The 22,992-nt window shown below is 46.6% G+C and overlaps 3 protein-coding genes across 5 annotated transcripts in view; 2 read left to right on the forward strand and 1 right to left on the reverse strand.

The window, feature by feature from the left end:
• LOC129833691 (protein rogdi homolog) overlaps nucleotides 1-4,183 on the forward strand; it is a 16,471-nt gene extending 12,288 nt beyond the window's left edge. Inside the window, exons 9-11 of the mRNA XM_055898449.1 lie at nucleotides 919-968; nucleotides 2,171-2,297; nucleotides 2,735-4,183. Of these exons, the coding sequence (XP_055754424.1) occupies nucleotides 919-968; nucleotides 2,171-2,297; nucleotides 2,735-2,776 (219 nt within the window). The 3' untranslated portion in view covers nucleotides 2,777-4,183. The remainder of the gene's footprint in view (nucleotides 1-918; nucleotides 969-2,170; nucleotides 2,298-2,734) is intronic.
• Nucleotides 4,184-5,089: 906 nt separating this feature from the next.
• smim22 (small integral membrane protein 22) lies at nucleotides 5,090-10,373 on the reverse strand. 2 transcript variants are annotated; one of them, XM_055898451.1, is made up of 4 exons: nucleotides 10,098-10,373; nucleotides 8,921-9,063; nucleotides 8,744-8,808; nucleotides 5,090-5,810 (listed from the first exon to the last, which is right to left on the reverse strand). In XM_055898451.1, the coding sequence occupies exons 2-4, from the start codon at nucleotides 9,048-9,050 to the stop codon at nucleotides 5,763-5,765; spliced, it is 243 nt and encodes an 80-aa protein (XP_055754426.1). In that variant the 5' UTR covers nucleotides 9,051-9,063; nucleotides 10,098-10,373; the 3' UTR covers nucleotides 5,090-5,762. The 2 variants fall into 2 exon arrangements, with proteins under 2 accessions (XP_055754426.1, XP_055754425.1); XM_055898450.1 differs by having other exon boundaries at nucleotides 8,921-9,093; nucleotides 10,098-10,366.
• A 263-nt stretch (nucleotides 10,374-10,636) lies between these two features.
• The window catches only part of cog1 (component of oligomeric golgi complex 1), a 30,318-nt gene continuing 17,962 nt past the window's right edge, over nucleotides 10,637-22,992 (forward strand). The window contains exons 1-11 of one of the 2 annotated variants that reach the window (XM_055898448.1): nucleotides 10,637-11,017; nucleotides 11,447-11,557; nucleotides 11,889-12,022; nucleotides 13,240-13,421; nucleotides 13,530-13,706; nucleotides 14,407-14,563; nucleotides 15,613-15,823; nucleotides 16,488-16,866; nucleotides 19,010-19,494; nucleotides 21,269-21,415; nucleotides 22,679-22,840. In XM_055898448.1, the coding sequence (XP_055754423.1) occupies nucleotides 10,709-11,017; nucleotides 11,447-11,557; nucleotides 11,889-12,022; nucleotides 13,240-13,421; nucleotides 13,530-13,706; nucleotides 14,407-14,563; nucleotides 15,613-15,823; nucleotides 16,488-16,866; nucleotides 19,010-19,494; nucleotides 21,269-21,415; nucleotides 22,679-22,840 (2,454 nt within the window). In that variant the 5' untranslated portion in view covers nucleotides 10,637-10,708. The remainder of the gene's footprint in view (nucleotides 11,018-11,446; nucleotides 11,558-11,888; nucleotides 12,023-13,239; nucleotides 13,422-13,529; nucleotides 13,707-14,406; nucleotides 14,564-15,612; nucleotides 15,824-16,487; nucleotides 16,867-19,009; nucleotides 19,495-21,268; nucleotides 21,416-22,678; nucleotides 22,841-22,992) is intronic. The other variant, XM_055898447.1, reaches the window with a different exon arrangement.

A 22,992-nucleotide genomic window follows, 5' to 3' on the forward strand; every position in this document is an offset into this window, starting at 1 on the left:
ACTGAATCCAGCCCTGAGACAACAAGATCACAGCTGTTAGTTCTGTCACTCACTGAATCCAGCCCTGAGACAACTTTCACAACAAGATCACAGCTGATAGTTCTGTCACTCACTGAATCCAGCCCCGAGACAACTTTCACACCAAGATCACAGCTGTAGTTCTGTCACTCACTGAATCCAGCCCCGAGACAACTTTCACACCAAGATCACAGCTGTAGTTCAGTCACTCACTGAATCCAGCCCTGAGACAACAAGATCACAGCTGTTAGTTCTGTCACTCACTGAATCCAGCCCCGAGACAACAAGATCACAGCTGTTAGTTCTGTCACTCACTGAATCCAGCCCCGAGACAACAAGATGACAGCTGTTAGTTCTGTCACTCACTGAATCCAGCCCTGAGACAACAAGATCACAGCTGTTAGTTCTGTCACTCACTGAATCCAGCCCTGAGACAACCTTCACACCAAGATCACAGCTGTTAGTTCTGTCACTCACTGAATCCAGCCCTGAGACAACAAGATCACAGCTGTTAGTTCTGTCACTCACTGAATCCAGCCCTGAGACAACTTTCACAACAAGATCACAGCTGTTAGTTCTGTCACTCACTGAATCCAGCCCTGAGACAACAAGATCACAGCTGTTAGTTCTGTCACTCACTGAATCCAGCCCTGAGACACCAAGATCACAGCTGTTAGTTCTGTCACTCACTGAATCCAGCCCTGAGACAACAAGATCACAGCTGTTAGTTTTGTCACTCACTGAATCCAGCCCTGAGACAACAAGATCACAGCTGTTAGTTCTGTCACTCACTGAATCCAGCCCTGAGACAACCTTCACAACAAGATGACAGCTGTTAGTTCTGTAATCATGTGGTATTGTGAAGATGCATCAGTTTGTCTCCCTGTGGTTTTTCAACAGAACTTCAGGCCATCTGGAAGCTCTGTGTTACACAACCCTGGAGCCATGTTGTAAGTTCTGTTAGATAACGCTTAACACCATGTCAGTCACTAACGCTTCACATCACGTCAGTCACTAACGCTTCACATCACGTCAGTCACTAACGCTTCACATCACGTCAGTCACTAACGCTTCACACCACGTCAGTCACTAACGCTTCACATCACGTCAGTCACTAACGCTTCACATCACGTCAGTCACTAACGCTTCACATCACGTCAGTCGCTAACGCTTCACATCACGTCAGTCGCTAACGCTTCACATCACGTCAGTCGCTAACGCTTCACATCACGTCAGTCGCTAACGCTTCACATCACGTCAGTCGCTAACGCTTCACATCACGTCAGTCGCTAACGCTTCACATCACGTCAGTCGCTAACGCTTGACATCACGTCAGTCGCTAACGCTTGACATCACGTCAGTCGCTAACGCTTGACATCACGTCAGTCGCTAACGCTTGACATCACGTCAGTCGCTAACGCTTGACATCACGTCAGTCGCTAACGCTTGACATCACGTCAGTCGCTAACGCTTGACATCACGTCAGTCGCTAACGCTTGACATCACGTCAGTCGCTAGCGCTTCACATCATGTCAGTCGCTAACGCTTCACATCATGTCAGGCGCTAACGCTTCACATCATGTCAGGCGCTAACGCTTCACATCATGTCAGGCGCTAACGCTTCACATCATGTCAGGCGCTAACGCTTCACATCATGTCAGGCGCTAACGCTTCACATCATGTCAGGCGCTAACGCTTCACATCATGTCAGGCGCTAACGCTTCACATCATGTCAGGCGCTAACGCTTCACATCATGTCAGGCGCTAACGCTTCACATCATGTCAGGCGCTAACGCTTCACATCATGTCAGGCGCTAACGCTTCACATCCTGTCAGTCACTAACACTTTAGATCATGTTTAGATGGGGTTGTCTGTGGTCAATACACAGAGGATCTTTTCATGTCCGTTCATATCTTGTTGATGTGAAGATATTAGTGTGTCTCTAACAATACTAACTACCGTTTTTAAAAATATATTTTTGTCACTAGTCAGCAGCATAGTAAATGATGCTTGTTGGGTCTACCCCGGGTCCTCCCATTTCTGAATACTTTCACACACACAGTTCCCAACGTTAACACATACAGTGCCATTTCCAATACATCCAACCGCTGTTGTTTTATTGTTGAACTCTTTCCCTGCTGTCTCCCCCAGTGAGCTGAACAATGCTAAGTTTGAGGTGAGCCAGGTTCACAAGGTGGAGTGTGTTGTCCCCTGGCTCAACAACACCCTGGTCTTCTTCACCATCTCACTGCAGCTCTGTCAGCAGCTCAAGGACAAGGTGGGTGATGTCTGGTGGCAGCAGGACACTTTCTCACAACACTCCATTGGTCCACAGAATACACGGAAGTGAAAGAGTAGCTGTGGTATTGGCATAGATTCAGACTGGGTCAGCTGGTATGAAGTAGATGATTCACCTTATTCGTGTGTCCGTAACTAAATAAATGTCAGACTCAGAAAAGAGAAGACAGGGAGAGCTGTTTTGCTTATGTGAAAAAGTTGTAAATGGTATGAAAAGGTGCTCATTGGAAACGAGTCTAAATCGACTGAGAAGTAGAGAAGTTGTGCCGTATGTCCCAGAAAACCGTCTGAAAGCCTACGTACAACACCAAGCCAAGGCACTTGTTTTGTGACCTATATTATAAAGCCTTGATTTTATTGGCTTACTATGACACATTAACTGGATTTTCCTCCTCTTCTTCCTCCTCCTCCTTCTAGATTTCCGTCTTCTCTAGTTTCTGGAACTACCGACCGTTCTAACCTCCTGCAGCTAGCTGACCGTCAGAATGCCTAGGTGTTCTAACCTCCTGCAGCTAGCTGACCGTCAGAATGCCTAGGTGTTCTAACCTCCTGCAGCTAGCTGACCGTCAGAATGCCTGGGTGTTGTAACCTCCTGTAGCTAGCTGACCGTCAGAATGCCTAGGTGTTCTAACCACCTGCAGCTAGCTGACCATCAGAATGCCTCGGTGTTCTAACCTCCTGCAGCTAGCTGACCGTCAGAATGCCTAGGTGTTCTAACCTCCTGCAGCTAGCTGACCGTCAGAATGCCTAGGTGTTCTAACCTCCTGTAGCTAGCTGACCGTCAGAATGCCTAGGTGATCTAACCTCCTGCAGCTAGCTGACCGTCAGAATGCCTAGGTGTTCTAACCTCCTGCAGCTAGCTGACCGTCAGAATGCCTAGGTGTTCTAACCTCCTGCAGCTAGCTGACCGTCAGAATGCCTAGGTGTTCTAACCTCCTGCAGCTAGCTGACCGTCAGAATGCCTAGGTGTTCTAACCTCCTGCAGCTAGCTGACCGTCAGAATGCCTAGGTGTTCTGTCCAAATCCTTCACACCAACCAACCCAGATAAAAGGGATGTCTTGAAAATATTGTCTGATTTTGAAGTGGGTTTTGTTTGTATAATTTACAGGAGAACAGCCGGATCAAAATCCATATACATTACCAGTGTTTAGTATTCCAGGGTTTAGTGCCCATCCATGTGTTACAGCTGCTTTAATTCAGTCCCAAATCAACCCCTAGACCCTAACTTCTAGACTACACTCTCCCTACTTGTGAAGAAAGTATAGGACTAAGCAATATGGTGGAGCTACTACCATATTGCTATATCTATCCAATACATTCAGTGTTTCCCCTAGTTGGGGGTCGTTAGCGCAATGACTGGAAGTCTATGGGAATGAATCTAGGGGAAACACTGCATTCTGATCTAGACAAGTAGGGACTAGGGGTTGATTTAGGATTGGGTGCATGTATCTCTCTGTGCGTCATCTGTTGTATTTTGTTGTATAGTACCAACTAACTTGGACCTCCCTGTTGTATAGTACCAACTAACTTGGACCTCCCTGTTGTATAGTACCAACGAACTTGGACCTCCCTGTTGTATAGTACCAACTAACTTGGACCTCCTTGTTGTATAGTACCAACTTGGACCTCCCTGTTGTATAGTACCAACTAACTTGGACCTCCCTGTTGTATAGTACCAAGTAACTTGGACCTCCCTGTTGTATAGTACCAACTAACTTGGACCTCCTTGTTGTATAGTACCAACTAACTTGGACCTCCCTGTTGTATAGTACCAACTAACTTGGACCTCCCTGTTGTATAGTACCAACTAACTTGGACCTCCCTGTTGTATAGTACTAACTAACTTGGACCTCCCTGTTGTATAGTACTAACTAACTTGGACCTCCCTGTTGTATAGTACCAACTTGGACCTCCCTGTTGTATAGTACTAACTAACTTGGACCTCCTTGTTGTATAGTACCAACTTGGACCTCCCTGTTGTATAGTACCAACTAACTTGGACCTCCCTGTTGTATAGTACTAACTACTTGGACCTCCCTGTTGTATAGTACCAACTAACTTGGACCTCGTTATAAATCAGCTTGTGTTATTGTTTGTCTGAAACACTCTTGTTACTGAATACTAACGTTCCTCCTCTCCACATAGTTATACCCTTTTCACACTATAATAGCAACCAAAAATGTACTGTGCTAGCTCAGATATTTTTTAAATGTATGGTTTATTTGGATAGGGACCGATACATACACATTGTCTTCTCCTACACGGTTCCAGCATCTATGGTTAATGAGTAACCAGGCCAGCTTGGTTTGCTCAGCAGTGTGAAAAAGTTATTGGAATCAAAATTTGTCAAGCAGATTGTCATACTGTGGTAAACAATACTGTTATTTTGTGTAGACTACACTACTCAGCAGAAGTATACGTTTGTGACAGGAAACAGTGTTACCGTGACTCTTCCTAGTGATATTAACTTGTAGATTTCTGACTCTGTAATTCCTTGGAATGACGCTTTATGTCAAGTATAAAGGAAAACTGACATTCCCAGCTTTGAAGGGTAAACATTCATGCCTCCTCGACGCTAAGCTATTATTCGTCCTTGTATCAATTAATTTTAAATGTATGTGTTTGCTAATGTTTTTATTTATTCAATTGTTTATTTTTGCACTTCTGTTACTTTGCGTTGATGATTCCCTGTGAAGTGAATATCCATTCTAATGCTGAACAAAAATAATTATTACTGCAAGTGTTTTCAAATCTATTTTGAGATGTATATGTTGTGGACCATATGATTTATTATCTGTGCAATAAAGATGTTATACAGGAGTGTTCGGTAAGTCAATCAGGACAAAATATTATTGAATCATTTGAATGGTACGATGTACATGTTTCAACATTGAATTATTGTTAATATAACTAACTACATTAAAGTCATTGAATCAATACTACTACAATATCTATGATTCCTCATTACATACACTTAAGAAGTTACGTTTAAAGTACACGTAAAACGAAGTACAAAACTTTGGCTTTGTGAACTCGTGTTGATTCTACTACATAAAGAGTGGTGCCCAGTTTTTCATGAACCGTTAGTGAAAGCCCTTTTATCTTCTGGTTGTGACACTCAGTGACTGTCTTCACCTTTCTGGCGTCCTAGCAACAACCGCTAGCCGTGCAGGGAACAAGTAAACAAACTGGTTCATATGACCTCCAATGACTTGCCACCATTAGACGGCAGCTAAAACGGGTTACCACAGGGAGTGCAACATTTTCCACCCGTCAAAGTAAATAGAACCAGAATGAAAACAAGTTATACAACTCTTGGTTTGGCACACAGAAGGTAAATATAAAGTGCATCTAAAAATATGAATAAAATGAATTATAAAAAGGACTAATCAATTTTCTAAGTGTCGTCATTGTGGAATCTTCAATTCTGTTTCCAAGTTTCTTTCAGGTCTCCATTCCAAAGTTTTCATGACCCACTTTGTGTCTTCTAGGCTGTTGGGGAAACACAGAGAGAGAAAATCATGTATCTTTCAAGACCTCTTTATTCAGAGGAAACACAGAGTGGAAATCATGTATCTTTCAAGACCTCTTTATTCAGAGGAAACACAGAGAACACTTGTCTGACACAGACTCCTTGATACAGCCATGCTACATCTGGTCTCACTAAAACAGACCCTCTATTGTAGGACGTGAATGACTCAATGATGGGTCTTCACCATTATACAGGATAGAGTCTGAATGACCATGATACAAGACAGGATAGAGTCTGAATGACCATGACAGGATAGAGTCTGAATGACCATGACAGGATAGAGTCTGAATGACCATGACAGGATAGAGTCTGAATGACCATGATAGGATAGAGTCTGAATGACCATGATACAAGACAGGATAGAGTCTGAATGACCATGATACAAGACAGGATAGAGTCTGAATGACCATGATACAAGACAGGATAGAGTCTGAATGACCATGATACAAGACAGGATAGAGTCTGAATGACCATGATAGGATAGAGTCTGAATGACCATGATACAAGACAGGATAAAGTCTGAATGACCGTGATACAAGACAGGATAGAGTCTGAATGACCGTGATACAAGACAGGATAGAGTCTGAATGACCATGACACAAGACAGGATAGAGTCTGAATGACCATGACACAAGACCGGATAGAGTCTGAATGACCATGACAGGATAGAGTCTGAATGACCATGATACAAGACAGGATAGAGTCTGAATGACCGTGATACAAGACAGGATAGAGTCTGAATGACCGTGATACAAGACAGGATAGAGTCTGAATGACCATGACACAAGACAGGATAGAGTCTGAATGACCATGACAGGATAGAGTCAATGACCATGATACAAGACAGGATAGAGTCTGAATGACCAAGACAGGATAGAGTCTGAATGACCAAGACAGGATAGAGTCTGAATGACCAAGACAGGATAGAGTCTGAATGACCAAGACAGGATAGAGTCTGAATGACCAAGACAGGATAGAGTCTGAATGACCATGATACAAGACAGGATAGAGTCTGAATGACCATGATACAAGACAGGATAGAGTCTGAATGACCATGACACAAGACCGGATAGAGTCTGAATGACCATGACAGGATAGAGTCAATGACCATGATACAAGACAGGATAGAGTCTGAATGACCATGATACAAGACAGGATAGAGTCTGAATGACCATGATACATGACAGGATAGAGTCTGAATGACCATGACAGGATAGAGTCTGAATGACCATGATACAAGACAGGATAGAGTCTGAATGACCATGATACAAGACAGGATAGAGTCTGAATGACCAAGACAGGATAGAGTCTGAATGACCAAGACAGGATGGAGTCTGAATGACCAAGACAGGATAGAGTCTGAATGACCAAGACAGGATAGAGTCTGAATGACCAAGACAGGATAGAGTCTGAATGACCATGATACAAGACAGGATAGAGTCTGAATGACCAAGACAGGATAGAGTCTGAATGACCAAGACAGGATAGAGTCTGAATGACCAAGACAGGATAGAGTCTGAATGACCAAGACAGGATAGAGTCTGAATGACCAAGACAGGATAGAGTCTGAATGACCATGATACAAGACAGGATAGAGTCTGAATGACCATGATACAAGACAGGATAGAGTCTGAATGACCATGATACAAGACAGGATAGAGTCTGAATGACCAAGACAGGATAGAGTCTGAATGACCAAGACAGGATAGAGTCTGAATGACCAAGACAGGATAGAGTCTGAATGACCATGATACAAGACAGGATAGAGTCTGAATGACCATGACAGGATAGAGTCTGAATGACACGGCTTCATTTTGAATTGACTTGGAATATACAACAAATAAATACAACTCCCTCATTAACACTATGGGTGGCTGACATATCAGAAATGTGGGCCTGTATACCACAGCCTGAGTGCCAGTTTGTGTGCTATCATGCCAACTCACACCAAACATTGTTGACAAGAGCACCAGATCTGGGACCAGGCTATAGATACCAACAGATCTGAGACCAGGCTATAGATACCAACAGATCTGAGACCGGGCTATAGATACCAACAGATCTGAGACCAGGCTATAGATACCAACAGATCTGAGACCAGGCTATAGATACCAACAGATCTGAGACCAGGCTATAGATACCAACAGATCTGGGACCAGGCTATAGATACCAACAGATCTGAGACCAGGCTATAGATACCAACAGATCTGAGACCAGGCTATAGATACCAACAGATCTGAGACCGGGCTATAGATACCAACAGATCTGGGACTAGGCTATAGATACTAACAGATCTGGGACTAGGCTATAGATACCAACAGATCTGGGACCAGGCTATAGATACCACCAGATCTGGGACCAGGCTATAGATACCAACAGATCTGGGACCAGGCTATAGATACCAACAGATCTGGGACCAGGCTATAGATACCAACAGATCTGGGACCAGGCTATAGATACCAACAGATCTGGGACCAGGCTATAGATACCAACAGATCTGGGACCAGGCTATAGATACCAACAGATCAGGGACCAGGCTATAGATACCAACAGATCTGGGACCAGGCTATAGATACCAACAGATCTGGGACCAGGCTATAGATACCAACAGATCTGGGACCAGGCTATAGATACCAACAGATCTGAGACCAGGCTATAGATACCAACAGATCTGAGACCAGGCTATAGATACCAACAGATCTGGGACCAGGCTATAGATACCAACAGATCTGAGACCAGGCTATAGATACCAACAGATCTGGGACTAGGCTATAGATACCAACAGATCTGGGACCAGGCTGTAGATACCAACAGATCTGGGACCAGGTTATATACACCACACATTTCTGACAGAAACAGGCCACTGCATTTTATTGATTGATTGCTACATTACCTGTTCATCACAGCAGCAGCAGCAGCAGCGGATCAGAACCAGGACAACAAGCAGCAGAACCATGCCTGAAAGGATCAAGATGGACAGTCAATTGTGTACGTGTGTGTGTGTGTGTGTGTGTGTGTGTGTGTGTGTGTGTGTGTGTGTGTGTGTGTGTGTGCGCGTGTGTGTTCCTACCGATGAAGATGAAGAAGACAGCGAAGGAGGCGATGTCCCAGTCAGACTGGAACAGCTGTTTAGACTGCAGTCTGGACACCACATCTGTAAACTGATCCTTAAACTCTGCCTGTAGGCTCCTCTGGTCCATGGCTATAGCTGGGCTAGAATTAGTCTCAGTCAGGGTTAACACACTGGAGAAGAACAATATAGGGTTTATGATGATTATAAAATACAGGACACACTGGGAGAAGAGACTGTGGTAATTCTCTTTAGACAATTACAATGCACCTGACTGGCTGACTATGTCGGTCTATAAAGTAGGCCTAAAATATACTTAACAATGTTATTTCATTGTATTGGAGATCATGCTGCATTTTGAATGTCCCTCATGAAATGGATCAGAGTTCAGCGTACCTGCTCTGCCCTAGACACAGTACTAAAATGGATCAGAGTTCAGCGTACCTGCTCTGCCCCAGACACAGTACTAAAATGGATCAGAGTTCAGCGTACCTGCTCTGCCCTAGACACAGTACTAAAATGGATCAGAGTTCAGCGTACCTGCTCTGCCCCAGACACAGTACTAAAATGGATCAGAGTTCAGCGTACCTGCTCTGCCCTAGACACAGTACTAAAATGGATCAGAGTTCAGCGTACCTGCTCTGCCCCAGACACAGTACTAAAATGGATCAGAGTTCAGCGTACCTGCTCTGCCCTAGACACAGTACTAAAATGGATCAGAGTTCAGCGTACCTGCTCTGCCCCAGACACAGTACTGAAATGGATCAGAGTTCAGCGTACCTGCTCTGCCCCAGACACAGTACTAAAATGGATCAGAGTTCAGCGTACCTGCTCTGCCCCAGACACAGTGCTTTTCTTCTGATCACTTTTACATAGACTACGATGAGATACAGATCAACTAGCCAAATACAGACTCTATTTTACATCTAAAAATGACTAGATTTGCTTTTAACTTCTTTAACACAAGACCAACATCATTATCGTTATGTTTGACTGACTGTGACATCTTGATGAATTACAGCCTCAGACTTTCACTTTTAAAGATTATTCCATGATTACCTATATATATATATATATATATATATATATATAACTTGAACACAAACAATTACAATAAACTAATATTTTCGGTAGTAATCAAACAAGTTTCTATATACTTTTCCGAAGTTCATTGTACCTGTAACTCGAACAAGCTCCTGTTTTTTTTGTCTCTTCTTCCGGGTACCTGCCCGACTGACGCACCTGTCGCTGTGCGGGTCACTGTGCACTGATTTGCATGGGGCGAGGGTAGGTCGTTTGAATCCTGCTTAATTTCCTCCAAGTAGGTCTAAAGGCGTATCGTGATCATGGATTTACCGAATGTGTGAGATATTGCCAGTCATTTCCACCATTGCTCTTGGCCATGTCTTTTCAAAGGAAACTTTTATGACGTGACTGGAGGAAATAAAGTCAGAGCAATTCATATGTGTGACGCATGTATATAAAACTAGGATTTGTCATAGCTACATTTCTGTTTTCATTGCTGTAAATTATAAATGTATTTTTTCTATAGTAAACCAGCTGATTTACATAATTCAAGGAATAGCAATATTTTGTCAGGTTGAGTTGCGGTCATATGATGTATTGTAGTAACATATTAGTTCCGTATGAGGCGCTGTTACTTTCCCGGCTCCTCATTTTCAGTTTTTCACCTCTGATGCATTGTTTACGTGGAAGTGAGTTTCGCTCCGTCTTCCGGGTTGTAGATCCTTCAGGTTGGCACTTCGCTTACTGTGAAGCTCAGCTGCGATGGCCGTGGTTCCTGCTCAATCTCTCCGGGTTTCGGATATCCGAGATCCGACGGTTCTGTTCGAGCGGTACAACACCGAGGAGATACGCGGCATCGAGCGGAAAGTCCGCGGAGAGATCGAGCACAAGAAGGAGGAACTTCGTCAGATGGTGGGCGAACGGTACCGCGATTTGATCGACGCCGCCGACACCATCGGAGAGATGCGTCAGTGTTCGGAGAGCGTTGTTACGTCCATCCAGGACATGCACCGCTATTGCCACAAACTGAAACAGGGGAAAAGCGTTCCCCAAAGCAACAGCAAAGAAGAGGTATATGGCTCCATTGTGAAGCTAGCGAGCTAACGTTACTTGGTGGTGGTGGTGGTGGTGGTGATGGCTAACTAGTTCTGTTGATTTAGATGGCAAACTGTTCTGCAGAATACCATTCCCTGATCCCTTATGGACAGTTTATGATGTGTGATTAGACTCCGACAGGTTCCATCCATTGTGAGATGAATGGTATATGTCAATGATGGGTATATCTGTGTGGGTTTCAATATCTACACCCTATGTCTCTGTCTGATTGTCTCTCTGCCTGTCCCTTTACTTATGTATGTAATGTAGCCTATCTTAGGCCAGCTCTCCCATCAAGTCCCAGGAGAAGTTCTACACCACGGCCTCTCAGATCAATCACTGTGTATCCCTGTGATTCTCTCTGTCTGTATGTGTTTATAATCTCTCTCTCTCTCTCCACACCAGGTCCAGAGGCAGTCCCAGGAGAAGTTCTACACCATGGCCTCTCAGATCAAGCTGCTGCTGGAGATCCCAGAGAGGATCTGGAGTTCCATGGAGGCCTCTCAGTACCTGCAGGCAAAGACACTTATTACTAAGACAGTGGACTTTTAGCATTTCCCATAGGAAGACATGGCATACTTAGCCGTTGTTGCTAATACTAATACTATCTGGGCATGGCCAATGATCGATGATGTATGTAAACCCAAATCATAGGGCATGGCTAATGCTAACGAGCTAACTCTTGGTTTAATGGACACTCCTGACCAGCCAACCAATATTTAATTTCAGAATTGGTTCAAAATAGGTTAGGGTCAGTTTTATCGTTTGGGTAGTCGGGCTGTCAATGGGATGCTAGTCAGAAAAGCCCTTATAGCCTCTCCCTGGTTTACCACCCTCTTTGCTGCAGGCCACCCAGCTCTACCTGCTCTGCTGCCACCTGCACAGACAGCTCCACCTGGAGGCTGGAGGACCACAGTACAGCCCCGTCCTCGCTCGCTTCCCCATCCTGGTCAGGCAGGTGGCTGCTGCTGGACACTTCAGGTGAATGTCATCGTGATGTATTTTTGGATGAGGGAGCCGATTATCAAATCTGGATTTTCTTTGAAATTGAAGAGCCTACCGAGCAGGGCTAGGAGCACCACATTACATTTAGGAGCACCACATTCAATTTAGGAGCACCACATTCAATTTAGGAGCACCACATTCAATTTAGGAGCACCACATTCAATTTAGGAGCACCACATTAAATTAAGGAGGACCAGAAAATATATTTTAAATTGATTCAGATACAGCCTATATTGGTCCTATATTAATTCTATGTATTTCTGAAGCCCATGTTGAGTCCTAGACACTAATATGTAACACTGTAAAGACAGTTTATTATAAAAGACAAAATGTTGATACGAATACCCGTCATTGAAATTAAAGTCATTTTTTTGAATATTACGTTTCTACATTGTGTAAAAGCACTATTTTCCTATTGAGAAGCATTAATGAAAATGGTCCACTGTCTCTTTAAAAACGTCCGGTTTGTGATAATGACAAGCAAGAGATCTGTCATTCATTCATTGCTGCTTTGACCATTGATCTCCTGAAGAAGCTGTCCCTCTCTTTCTGTGCCCCAAATGTTTGGAGACACTGGTAAAGTTACCAGGTTGTTAGCTAGCTAGCTAGCCAATGAGGTAACGTGACTGAACAAAGTGTAAACGAAGACGTTTTCACTATAGTAATGGGTCAGATCTTTTGACCTGGTTGGGCTAGAACCAATATGTTTTCACTATAGTAATGGGTCAGATCTTTTGACCTGGTTGGGCTAGAACCAAGATGTTTTCTCTGTAGTAATGGTTCAGATATTTTGACCTGGTTGGGCTAGAACCAAGATGTTTTCACTATAGTAATGGGTCAGATCTTTTGACCTGGTTGGGCTAGAACCAAGATGTTTTCTCTGTAGTAATGGTTCAGATATTTTGACCTGGTTGGGCTAGAACCAAGATATTTTCTCTGTAGTAATGGTTCAGATATTTTGACCTGGTTGGGCTAGAACCAAGATGTTTTCACTGTAGTAATGGGTCAGATATTTTGACCTGGTTGGGCTAGAACCAAGATGTTTTCACCGTAGTAATGGTGCCACCATGACCCTAATGAATCTTAACTTTCTTCTGGGAAATTATTTTCCTGGTTGCGCAGTGCTCCTAAAATCCTGCTGAGCTAAAACAAAAAAAGAATGCATCTCTCTCTCTCTTCTACCCCTCTCCCAGGTCCACCATTTTGCTGGACAGTAAGTCAGTCCTGCGTGGTCGGGCGGTGTCCGACCAAGCCATCGCTGAGGCGCTAGTGTCCACCATGCTCCTAGAGGACAGCTCTCCACGTCAGGCTCTGGCTGACTTCCTTCTGGCTAGGAAGGCCTCTATCCAACAGCTACTCAACCAGCCACAACATGGTAGGATTGTTTGGGGAAACCATTTCATTTCCTCATCTCTGTTCAGTGGACTGGTGTGGTGTTTTGATGTGTGATTCAGGTTGACAGACGTGTCTGTGTGTGTCCCAGGTGCTGGTATTAAGGCCCAGGTGTGTAGCCTGGTAGAGCTGCTGGTGACCACTCTGTACCAGGCCTACGCTGTCTTCTACGTAGCCCCAGAAGGGAGTCCTCGGCTGGGGGACGGAGGGCTGAGCTCCGGCCTCCTCTTCACCACTCTGGAGAACGTCACCTCCACCACACCTACAGGTACATTACCTACGATACCTTGCAAGAAATGGTTGAAGAAGAAAGAGTACTTTTGATTTATTTACTTTTTATTTAACCTTTATTTAACCTTTATCTAACCTTTATTTATCCTTTATTTAACCTTTATCTAACCTTTATTTAACTAGGCAAGTCAGTTAAGATCAAATTCTTATTTACAATGACGGTCTAACCTACTTTCATCCCATGTAAGTCATAAACTGATCTTGAGCCCCTAACTTTGATAAGATGATATAAGCGTGTTATATTAGATTGTATGAGCAACATGGTAACAGCTCTACCTTGACCTTTCTGATTGGCCGGGTAGAATGTTACATACACCTATCCAATCCTCTCTGAGGGATATTGACTTTCGACAATGGAGGATTTAAATACCAATTATAAACCGAGGAGTTTGGCCCCTGGGTGCTGATGATCTGAAACAGTGTTTCAGCTGTGTGTGTTTCAGCTGTGTGTATATCCAACAATATACCATGGGTATATTGTAAAGATGCAAAAAAGACTTGTTTACTGTTAGATGTTTGTTGGTAACCAGTTTATAATAGCATTAAGGCACCTTGGGGGTTTGTTGTATATGGCCAATACACCACGACCCTGTAGGCCTTATTGCTTAATTATAGAACTGTTGACATCTCTGTGGTAATCTGTCCTTCCGGTCTCACCTGTGTCCCCTGTTGTCCAGGTAAAGGGAGGCGTGTCCTTCAGGAGGAGGTGAGTACAGGAAGCTGGTTCAAGTACCTCCCTTCCTCCATCGCTGAGTTCCAGCCCGCCCTCAGAACCCTGGCTCAGCCAATCAAGAGAGAGCAGCTCAGAGACACCCTACAGCAGTGGATCAACACGTAAGACATCATCCAATCAATGACCTTTACTTTGCATATAGAAACAGCTGCCATATTTCAGCCAATCAATAACCTTTAATTTGCATATAGAAACAGCTGCCATATTTCAGCCAATCAATACCCTTTAATTTGCATATAGAAACAGCTGCTATATTTCAGCCAATCAATACCCTTTACTTTGCATATAGAAACAGCAGTCTGGTTAGGGGTGTTATCATGTTGTATTATTTCTCCCAGCTGTAACAGGGTCAGCAGTCTGGTTAGGGGTGTTATCATGTTGTATTATTTCTCCCAGCTGTAGCAGAGTCAGCAGTCTGGTTAGGGGTGTTATCATGATGTATTATTTCTCCCAGCTGTAGCAGAGTCAGCAGTCTGGTTAGGGGTGTTGTCATGTTGTATTATTTCTCCCAGCTGTAACAGGGTCAGCAGTCTGGTTAGGGGTGTTATCATGTTGTATTATTTCTCCCAGCTGTAGCAGAGTCAGCAGTCTGGTTAGGGGTGTTATCATGTTGTATTATTTCTCCCAGCTGTAGCAGAGTCAGCAGTCTGGTTAGGGGTGTTATCATGTTGTATTATTTCTCCCAGCTGTAGCAGAGTCAGCAGTCTGGTTAGGGGTGTTATCATGTTGTATTATTTCTCCCAGCTGTAGCAGAGTCAGCAGTCTGGTTAGGGGTGTTATCATGTTGTATTATTTCTCCCAGCTGTAGCAGAGTCAGCAGTCTGGTTAGGGGTGTTATCATGTTGTATTATTTCTCCCAGCTGTAGCAGAGTCAGCAGTCTGGTTAGGGGTGTTATCATGATGTATTATTTCTCCCAGCTGTAGCAGAGTCAGCAGTCTGGTTAGGGGTGTTATCATGTTGTATTATTTCTCCCAGCTGTAGCAGAGTCAGCAGTCTGGTTAGGGGTGTTATCATGTTGTATTATTTCTCCCAGCTGTAGCAGAGTCAGCAGTCTAGTTAGGGGTGTTATCATGTTGTATTATTTCTCCCAGCTGTAACACAGTCAGCAGTCTGGTTAGGGGTGTTATCATGTTGTATTATTTCTCCCAGCTGTAAGGAGGACATCTGTAATGGTGTCAGCAGTCTGCTGGTCTATGTGAACAGTCTGAAGGGCCTAGCCTCCATCAGAGATGCTGTGTGGGACCTCCTCTCCACCGACTCCATCAGTCAACACTGGAGCTTCATCTGCCAGCGGCTGTTAGAGCGCCCCCTAGCGCTGTGGGAGGACTTCCTACAGCAGCTCTTCCTACAACGCCTGCAGGTAACTAGCTAATCTCCCGTTTCCAGGACACAGATTAAAGCTAGTCTTAATCTAGGCTTAGATTAACGAGACCCAGGCCTCGTCCCCGGGCGTTGATTGTGGACACTTGGAAGGAAGTGTGTGGTGCACGACATTAGTCCTGGAGGAAGTAGCACCTTCTATGGAGAATCTCTGTTGACCAGGCGTTTCAGTCCAGGACTAATCTGTGTCCGTGGGATAACATAGAAAGGAGCGCTGACAGTGTAGCTGTTGCTGTTAATATTATTCTCTTGTCGTGTGTATTCTATACACTCTGCTCCTCTCAGTACATTGAGCTGTTCCCATTCAGACAGTGTGGAACCTTTTTAGAAACAGGACAACAGGTTTAACCTGCTGATTTAACTAGCTAGTAGCTACAGCTGACTTCTGTCTTCTAGCTATCTAGTAAACTAATTCTCCTCTCCAGAATAGTTCTAATCTGCTCACTGTATCGGTTTCCTCTCCCTCTGTCTCTCTCTCTCCCTCTGTCTCTCTCTCCTTTCCTGTCACTCTCTCATCTCCTTTTCTACCCCCACCCCCCCTCTTCCATCTTCCTACCTCCTTTCCATCCCTCCCCTTCTTTATCTTCCGCTCCCTTAATTCTCCCGTTCTCCATCTCCCCCTCTTCTTCCATTCTCTCCCCCAGGCGATCACCCAGGAGGGTACAGAGACTATCTCCACCAGCTGCAGACAGCTCCTCTCCTCTGCCCTTCGAGATCTAGAGGGCCAGCCCACCGCTCCAGGCCCCGGTCCACCAGGCCCCAGCTCCAGCCCTCCCCTCCCCAGCCGAGGTGCTCTCTACGAGGCAGACGTGGCCTCCTTCCTGTGGTCCGAGGCCCAGGGGGACCTACTGAGCGACGCGGCCTGGGTCAGTGTATCCCAACGGGGGCCACAGCACCGGAGCGGCCTGGCCATGAAGACTCAGGCCCTGACACCCTGTGTCCAGATCTTTTGTTCATCACTCGATGCTGCTCTCAGAGACAGACTGGATGACCTGCAGCACTACCTGCCCTCTGATAACACAGGTAAGGAGACAGATGGATGACCTGTCCTCTGATAACACAGGTAGGGAGACAGATGGATGACCTGTCCTCTGATAACACAGGTAGGGAGACAGGTGGATGACCTGTCCTCTGATAACACAGGCAGGGAGACAGATGGATGACCTGTCCTCTGATAACACAGGTAGGGAGACAGATGGATGACCTGTCCTCTGATAACACAGGTAGGGAGACAGATGGTGACCTGTCCTCTGATAACACAGGTAGGGAGACAGATGGATGACCTGTCCTCTGATAACACAGGCAGGGAGACAGATGGATGACCTGTCCTCTGATAACACAGGTAGGGAGACAGATGGATGACCTGTCCTCTGATAACACAGGTAGGGAGACAGATGGATGACCTGTCCTCTGATAACACAGGTAGGGAGACAGATGGATGACCTGTCCTCTGATAACACAGGCAGGGAGACAGATGGATGACCTGTCCTCTGATAACACGGGCAGGGAGACGGGTCATCCATCTGTCTGATAACACAGGTAGGGAGACAGATGGATGACCTGTCTTCTGATAACACAGGTAGGGAGACAGATGGATTACATGTCCTCTGATAACACAGGCAGGGAGACAGATGGATGACCTGTCCTCTGATAACACGGGCAGGGAGACGGGTCATCCATCTGTCTGATAACACAGGTAGGGAGACAGATGGATGACCTGTCCTCTGATAACACAGGTAGCGAGACAGGTGGATGACCTGTCCTCTGATAACACAGGTAGGGAGACAGATGGATGACCTGTTCTCTGATAACACAGGTAGGGAGACAGATGGATGACATATCCTCTGATAACACAGGTAGGGAGACAGATGGATGACCTGTCCTCTGATAACACAGGTAGGGAGACGGATGGATGACATATCCTCTGATAACACAGGTAGGGAGACGGATGGATGACATATCCTCTGATAACACAGGCAGGGAGACAGATGGATGACCTGTCCTCTGATAACACAGGTAGGGAGTCAGATGGATGACTGTCCTCTGATAACACAGGCAGGGAGACAGATGGATTACATGTCCTCTGATAACACAGGTAGGGAGTCAGATGGATGACCTGTCCTCTGATAACACAGGTAGGGAGTCAGATGGATGACCTGTCCTCTGATAACACAGGTAGGGAGTCAGATGGATGACTGTCCTCTGATAACACAGGCAGGGAGACAGATGGATTACATGTCCTCTGATAACACAGGTAGGGAGTCAGATGGATGACCTGTCCTCTGATAACACAGGTAGGGAGTCAGATGGATGACTGTCCTCTGATAACACAGGTAGGGAGACAGATGGATGACCTGTCCTCTGATAACACAGGTAGGGAGACAGATGGATGACCTGTCCTCTGATAACACAGGTAGGGAGACAGATGGATGACCTGTCCTCTGATAACACAGGTAGGGAGTCAGATGGATGACTGTCCTCTGATAACACAGGCAGGGAGACAGATGGATTATTGGCCTTTATTTCTACAAGTGGTCCAATTAAGATATTGTACCAGGGAGACCTGGCTTAATGATAATGTATTGAACTACTTAACATGAAGTCATCAATATCGACTGCATCTCAAGCTCTCTTCTCATTATAGTGGACTCCTTTTGACCAGAGGTTCTCCTCCTCCACCTCCCCCTATACCACCTCCTCCACCTCCCCCTCTACCATCTCCTCCACCTCCCCTTCTACCACCTCCCCCTCTACCACCTCCTTTTCCCCCTCCCAAACCTCCTCCTTCTCTCCCTCTACCTCCTTCTCACCCTCCTCTACCACCTCCTCCATCTCCTCCCCCTCTACCACCTCCTCCACCTCCTCCATCTCCACCTCCCCCCTACCTCCTCCTCCATCTCCCCCTCTACCTCCTCCTCCTCCCCCCCTACCACCTCCATCTCCTCCTCCACCTCCCCCTCTACCATCTTCTCCTCCTCCCCCTCTACCACCTCCATCTCCTCCTCCACCTCCCCCTCTACCATCTTCTCCTTCTCCTCCTCCCCCTCTACCACCTCAATCTCCTCCCCCCCCCCCCTCTACCACCTCCATCTCCACCTCCCCCCTACCTCCTCCTCCATCTCCACCTCCCCCTCTACCTCTTCCTTCTCCTCCTCTTCATCCACAGATCCCCAGGTACCCTCAGTCTCCTTCACTATAGGCCTAGGCTCTGGGTCCAGTTCTGGTTCCGGTACCGTCTCATCATTCGACCGGTTCACAGACGCCGTGGCGGTAGAGGAGACCCTACGTGAACGCTGTCTGGCATGCGTACGTGACATCATCACCTGCGTGCGCTCTAAACTGGGGGCGGCCTCACCTGTTGGCTCCTCCCCCAGCCCAGCCCGTCTCAGCTCGGTGCTCTTCATGGCCCGCCTCTGTCAGTCCCTCAGCAAGCTCTGCCCCAACCTCAGGCAGTGCATCCTGGGTAAACAGGGCGGTGCTGCAGCTGACCCTGTTACTAAGGGAACACCCCGCCAAAGCAGAAAGTTGGGGAAGGCGGCTGCCAAGGCGACAGAGGTTAGCCCCGCCCAGGCCAAGTGGGCGTGTCTGAAAGAGGAGCTTCTGGTTGTCAGTATGGAAGCATATCGGATATGGAGCTCCGCCCTCTCTAAGGTGAGGGGGGATACTTGGAGGGATAGTTCACCACTAAATCAAAGTTTATCAGACATTTTCTGGGGCTGTTTAAACATCTCAGAGTTGGAGTGCAGCTCTAGGATCAGTTTAGCCTTTTAGATTAAAATTAATTACATGGACAGGTGGGACCTGATCCTAGACCAGCTCTATGACTCTGAATACTGGTCCTTTTAGATTACATGGACAGGGGGACCTGATCCTAGACCAGCTCTGACTGAATACTGATCCTAGACCAGCTCTATGACTCTGAATACTGGTCCTTTTAGATTACATGGACAGGGGGACCTGATCCTAGACCAGCTCTATGACTGAATACTGGTCCTTTTAGATTACATGGACAGGTGGGACCTGATCCTAGACCAGCTCTATGACTCTGAATACTGGTCCTTTTAGATTACATGGACAGGGAGGACCTGATCCTAGACCAGCTCTATGACTGAATACTGGTCCTTTTACATTACATGGACAGGGGGACCTGATCCTAGACCAGCTCTGACTGAATACTGATCCTAGACCAGCTGTATGACGGAATACTGGTCCTTTTAGATTACATGGACAGGGGGACCTGATCCTAGATCAGCTCTCTGGGAGGCTTGATACAGACAGAGTTTTGTGGTCTCAGAATATCAGACAAACCTCCAACAATCAGTTTGAAATGAAATCACAACCCAGTCTATTTAGGCCGAGCCATCCTTCCTTTGTTGTCATGTCCTTTATTACCTCACCCCCTGGTCTGTCCTTTATTACCTCACCCCCTGGTCTGTCCTTTATTACCTCACCCCCTGGTCTGTCCTTTATTACCTCACCCCCTGGTCTGTCCTTTATTACCTCACCCCCTGGTCTGTCCTTTATTACCTCACCCCCTGGTCTGTCCTTTATTACCTCACCCCCTGGTTTGACCTTTATTACCTCACCCCCTGGTCTGTCCTTTATTACCTCACCCCCTGGTCTGACCTTTATTACCTCACCCCCTGGTCTGTCCTTTATTACCTCACCCCCTGGTCTGTCCTTTATTACCTCACCCCCTGGTCTGACCTTTATTACCTCACCCCCTGGTCTGTCCTTTATTACCTCACCCCCTGGTCTGTCCTTTATTACCTCACCCCCTGGTCTGTCCTTTATTACCTCACCCCCTGGTCTGACCTTTATTACCTCACCCCCTGGTCTGTCCTTTATTACCTCACCCCCTGGTCTGTCCTTTATTACCTCACCCCCTGGTCTGACCTTTATTACCTCACCCCCTGGTCTGTCCTTTATTACCTCACCCCCTGGTCTGTCCTTTATTACCTCACCCCCTGGTCTGTCCTTTATTACCTCACCCCCTGGTCGGTCCTTTATTACCTCACCCCCTGGTCGGTCCTTTATTACCTCACCCCCTGGTCTGTCCTTTATTACCTCACCCCCTGGTCTGTCCTTTATTACCTCACCCCCTGGTCTGTCCTTTATTACCTCACCCCCTGGTCTGTCCTTTATTACCTCACCCCCTGGTTTGTCCTTTATTACCTCACCCCCTGGTCTGTCCTTTATTACCTCACCCCCTGGTCTGTCCTTTATTACCTCACCCCCTGGTCTGTCCTTTATTACCTCACCCCCTGGTCTGACCTTTATTACCTCACCCCCTGGTCTGTCCTTTATTACCTCACCCCCTGGTCTGTCCTTTATTACCTCACCCCCTCGTCTGTCCTTTATTACCTCACCCCCTGGTCTGTCCTTTATTACCTCACCCCCTGGTCTCTCTCTCCCTCTCTCCAAGGCGCTGGTGGGTCGGTTTGCGACCTCGCTGCACGCAGAGTCCGCCGGGGCTATCCTAGCAAACGCCACCAACTGGGAGGAGCTTGAGATCCAGGAAGAGGCGGAGTCAGGGAGCAGCGTCACCTCCAAGATCAGACTTCCTGTCCAGGTAAGAGTGATGTTATGACATCATTGCTCAGCATGACATGACCAGTAGTGTCTCACAGACAGGAGAAAGGACCAGCAGGACATGACCAGTAGTGTCTCAGACAGGAGAAAGGACCAGCAGGACATGACCAGTAGTGTCTCAGACAGGAGAAAGGACCAGCAGGACATGACCAGTAGTGTCTCACAGACAGGAGAAAGGACCAGCAGGACATGACCAGTAGTGTCTCAGACAGGAGAAAGGACCAGCAGGACATGACCAGTAGTGTCTCAGACAGGAGAAAGGACCAGCAGGACATGACCAGTAGTGTCTCAGACAGGAGAAAGGACCAGCAGGACATGACCAGTAGTGTCTCAGACAGGAGAAAGGACCAGCAGGACATGACCAGTAGTGTCTCAGACAGGAGAAAGGACCAGCAGGACATGACCAGTAGTGTCTCAGACAGGAGAAAGGACCAGCAGGACATGACCAGTAGTGTCTCAGACAGGAGAAAGGACCAGCAGGACATGACCAGTAGTGTCTCACAGACAGGAGAAAGGACCAGCAAGACATGACCAGTAGTGTCTCTCAGACAGGAGAAAGGACCAGCAAGACATGACCAGTAGTGTCTCTCAGACAGGAGAAAGGACCAGCAGGACATGACCAGTAGTGTCTCAGACAGGAGAAAGGACCAGCAGGACATGACCAGTAGTGTCTCAGACAGGAGAAAGGACCAGCAGGACATGACCAGTAGTGTCTCAGACAGGAGAAAGGACCAGCAGGACATGACCAGTAGCGTCTCAGACAGGAGAAAGGACCAGCAGGACATGACCAGTAGTGTCTCACAGACAGGAGAAAGGACCAGCAGGATATGACCAGTAGTGTCTCACAGACAGGAGAAAGGACCAGCAGGACATAACCAGTAGTGTCTCACAGACAGGAGAAAGGACCAGCAGGACATGACCAGTAGTGTCTCAGACAGGAGAAAGGACCAGCAGGACATGACCAGTAGTGTCTCAGACAGGAGAAAGGATAATGACCAGTAGTGTCTCAGACAGGAGAAAGGATTTTCAAATATAAAATTAACACTGAGATGCAACAATATTATCTCTCTGGTCTCTCACTGTCTCCCTCTCTGTCTCTGTCTCCCTCTCTCTGTCCCTCTCTCCTCTCTCTCTCTCTCACTCCCCCCCTCCTCCCTCTCTCTCCTCCCCTCCTCCCTCTCGCTCCCCCCTCCTCTCTCTCACCCCCTCCCTCTCTCTCCCCTCCTTCTCCCTCCCTCCATAGCCGTCGTGGTTTGTACAGTCTCTGCTGTTCCACCTGTGTCTGGAGGTGAATGGTGTAGGGGGTCATGCTGTGCCCCGCCCCACCCTACAGGAGTTACTACAAGGCTGCATGGACCTGGTGCTGCACCAGTACCAGAGCCTTATACACAGAGCGCAGGACAAGGTAACACAGACACACAGCGCAGGACAAGGTAACACAGACACACAGCGCAGGACAAGGTAACACCGACACAGAGCGCAGGACAAGGTAACACACACACAGAGCGCAGGACAAGGTAACACACACACAGAGCGCAGGACAAGGTAACACACACA

This window comes from Salvelinus fontinalis, chromosome 34 (assembly GCF_029448725.1).
Source record: "Salvelinus fontinalis isolate EN_2023a chromosome 34, ASM2944872v1, whole genome shotgun sequence".
Taxonomy (NCBI): domain Eukaryota; kingdom Metazoa; phylum Chordata; class Actinopteri; order Salmoniformes; family Salmonidae; genus Salvelinus; species Salvelinus fontinalis.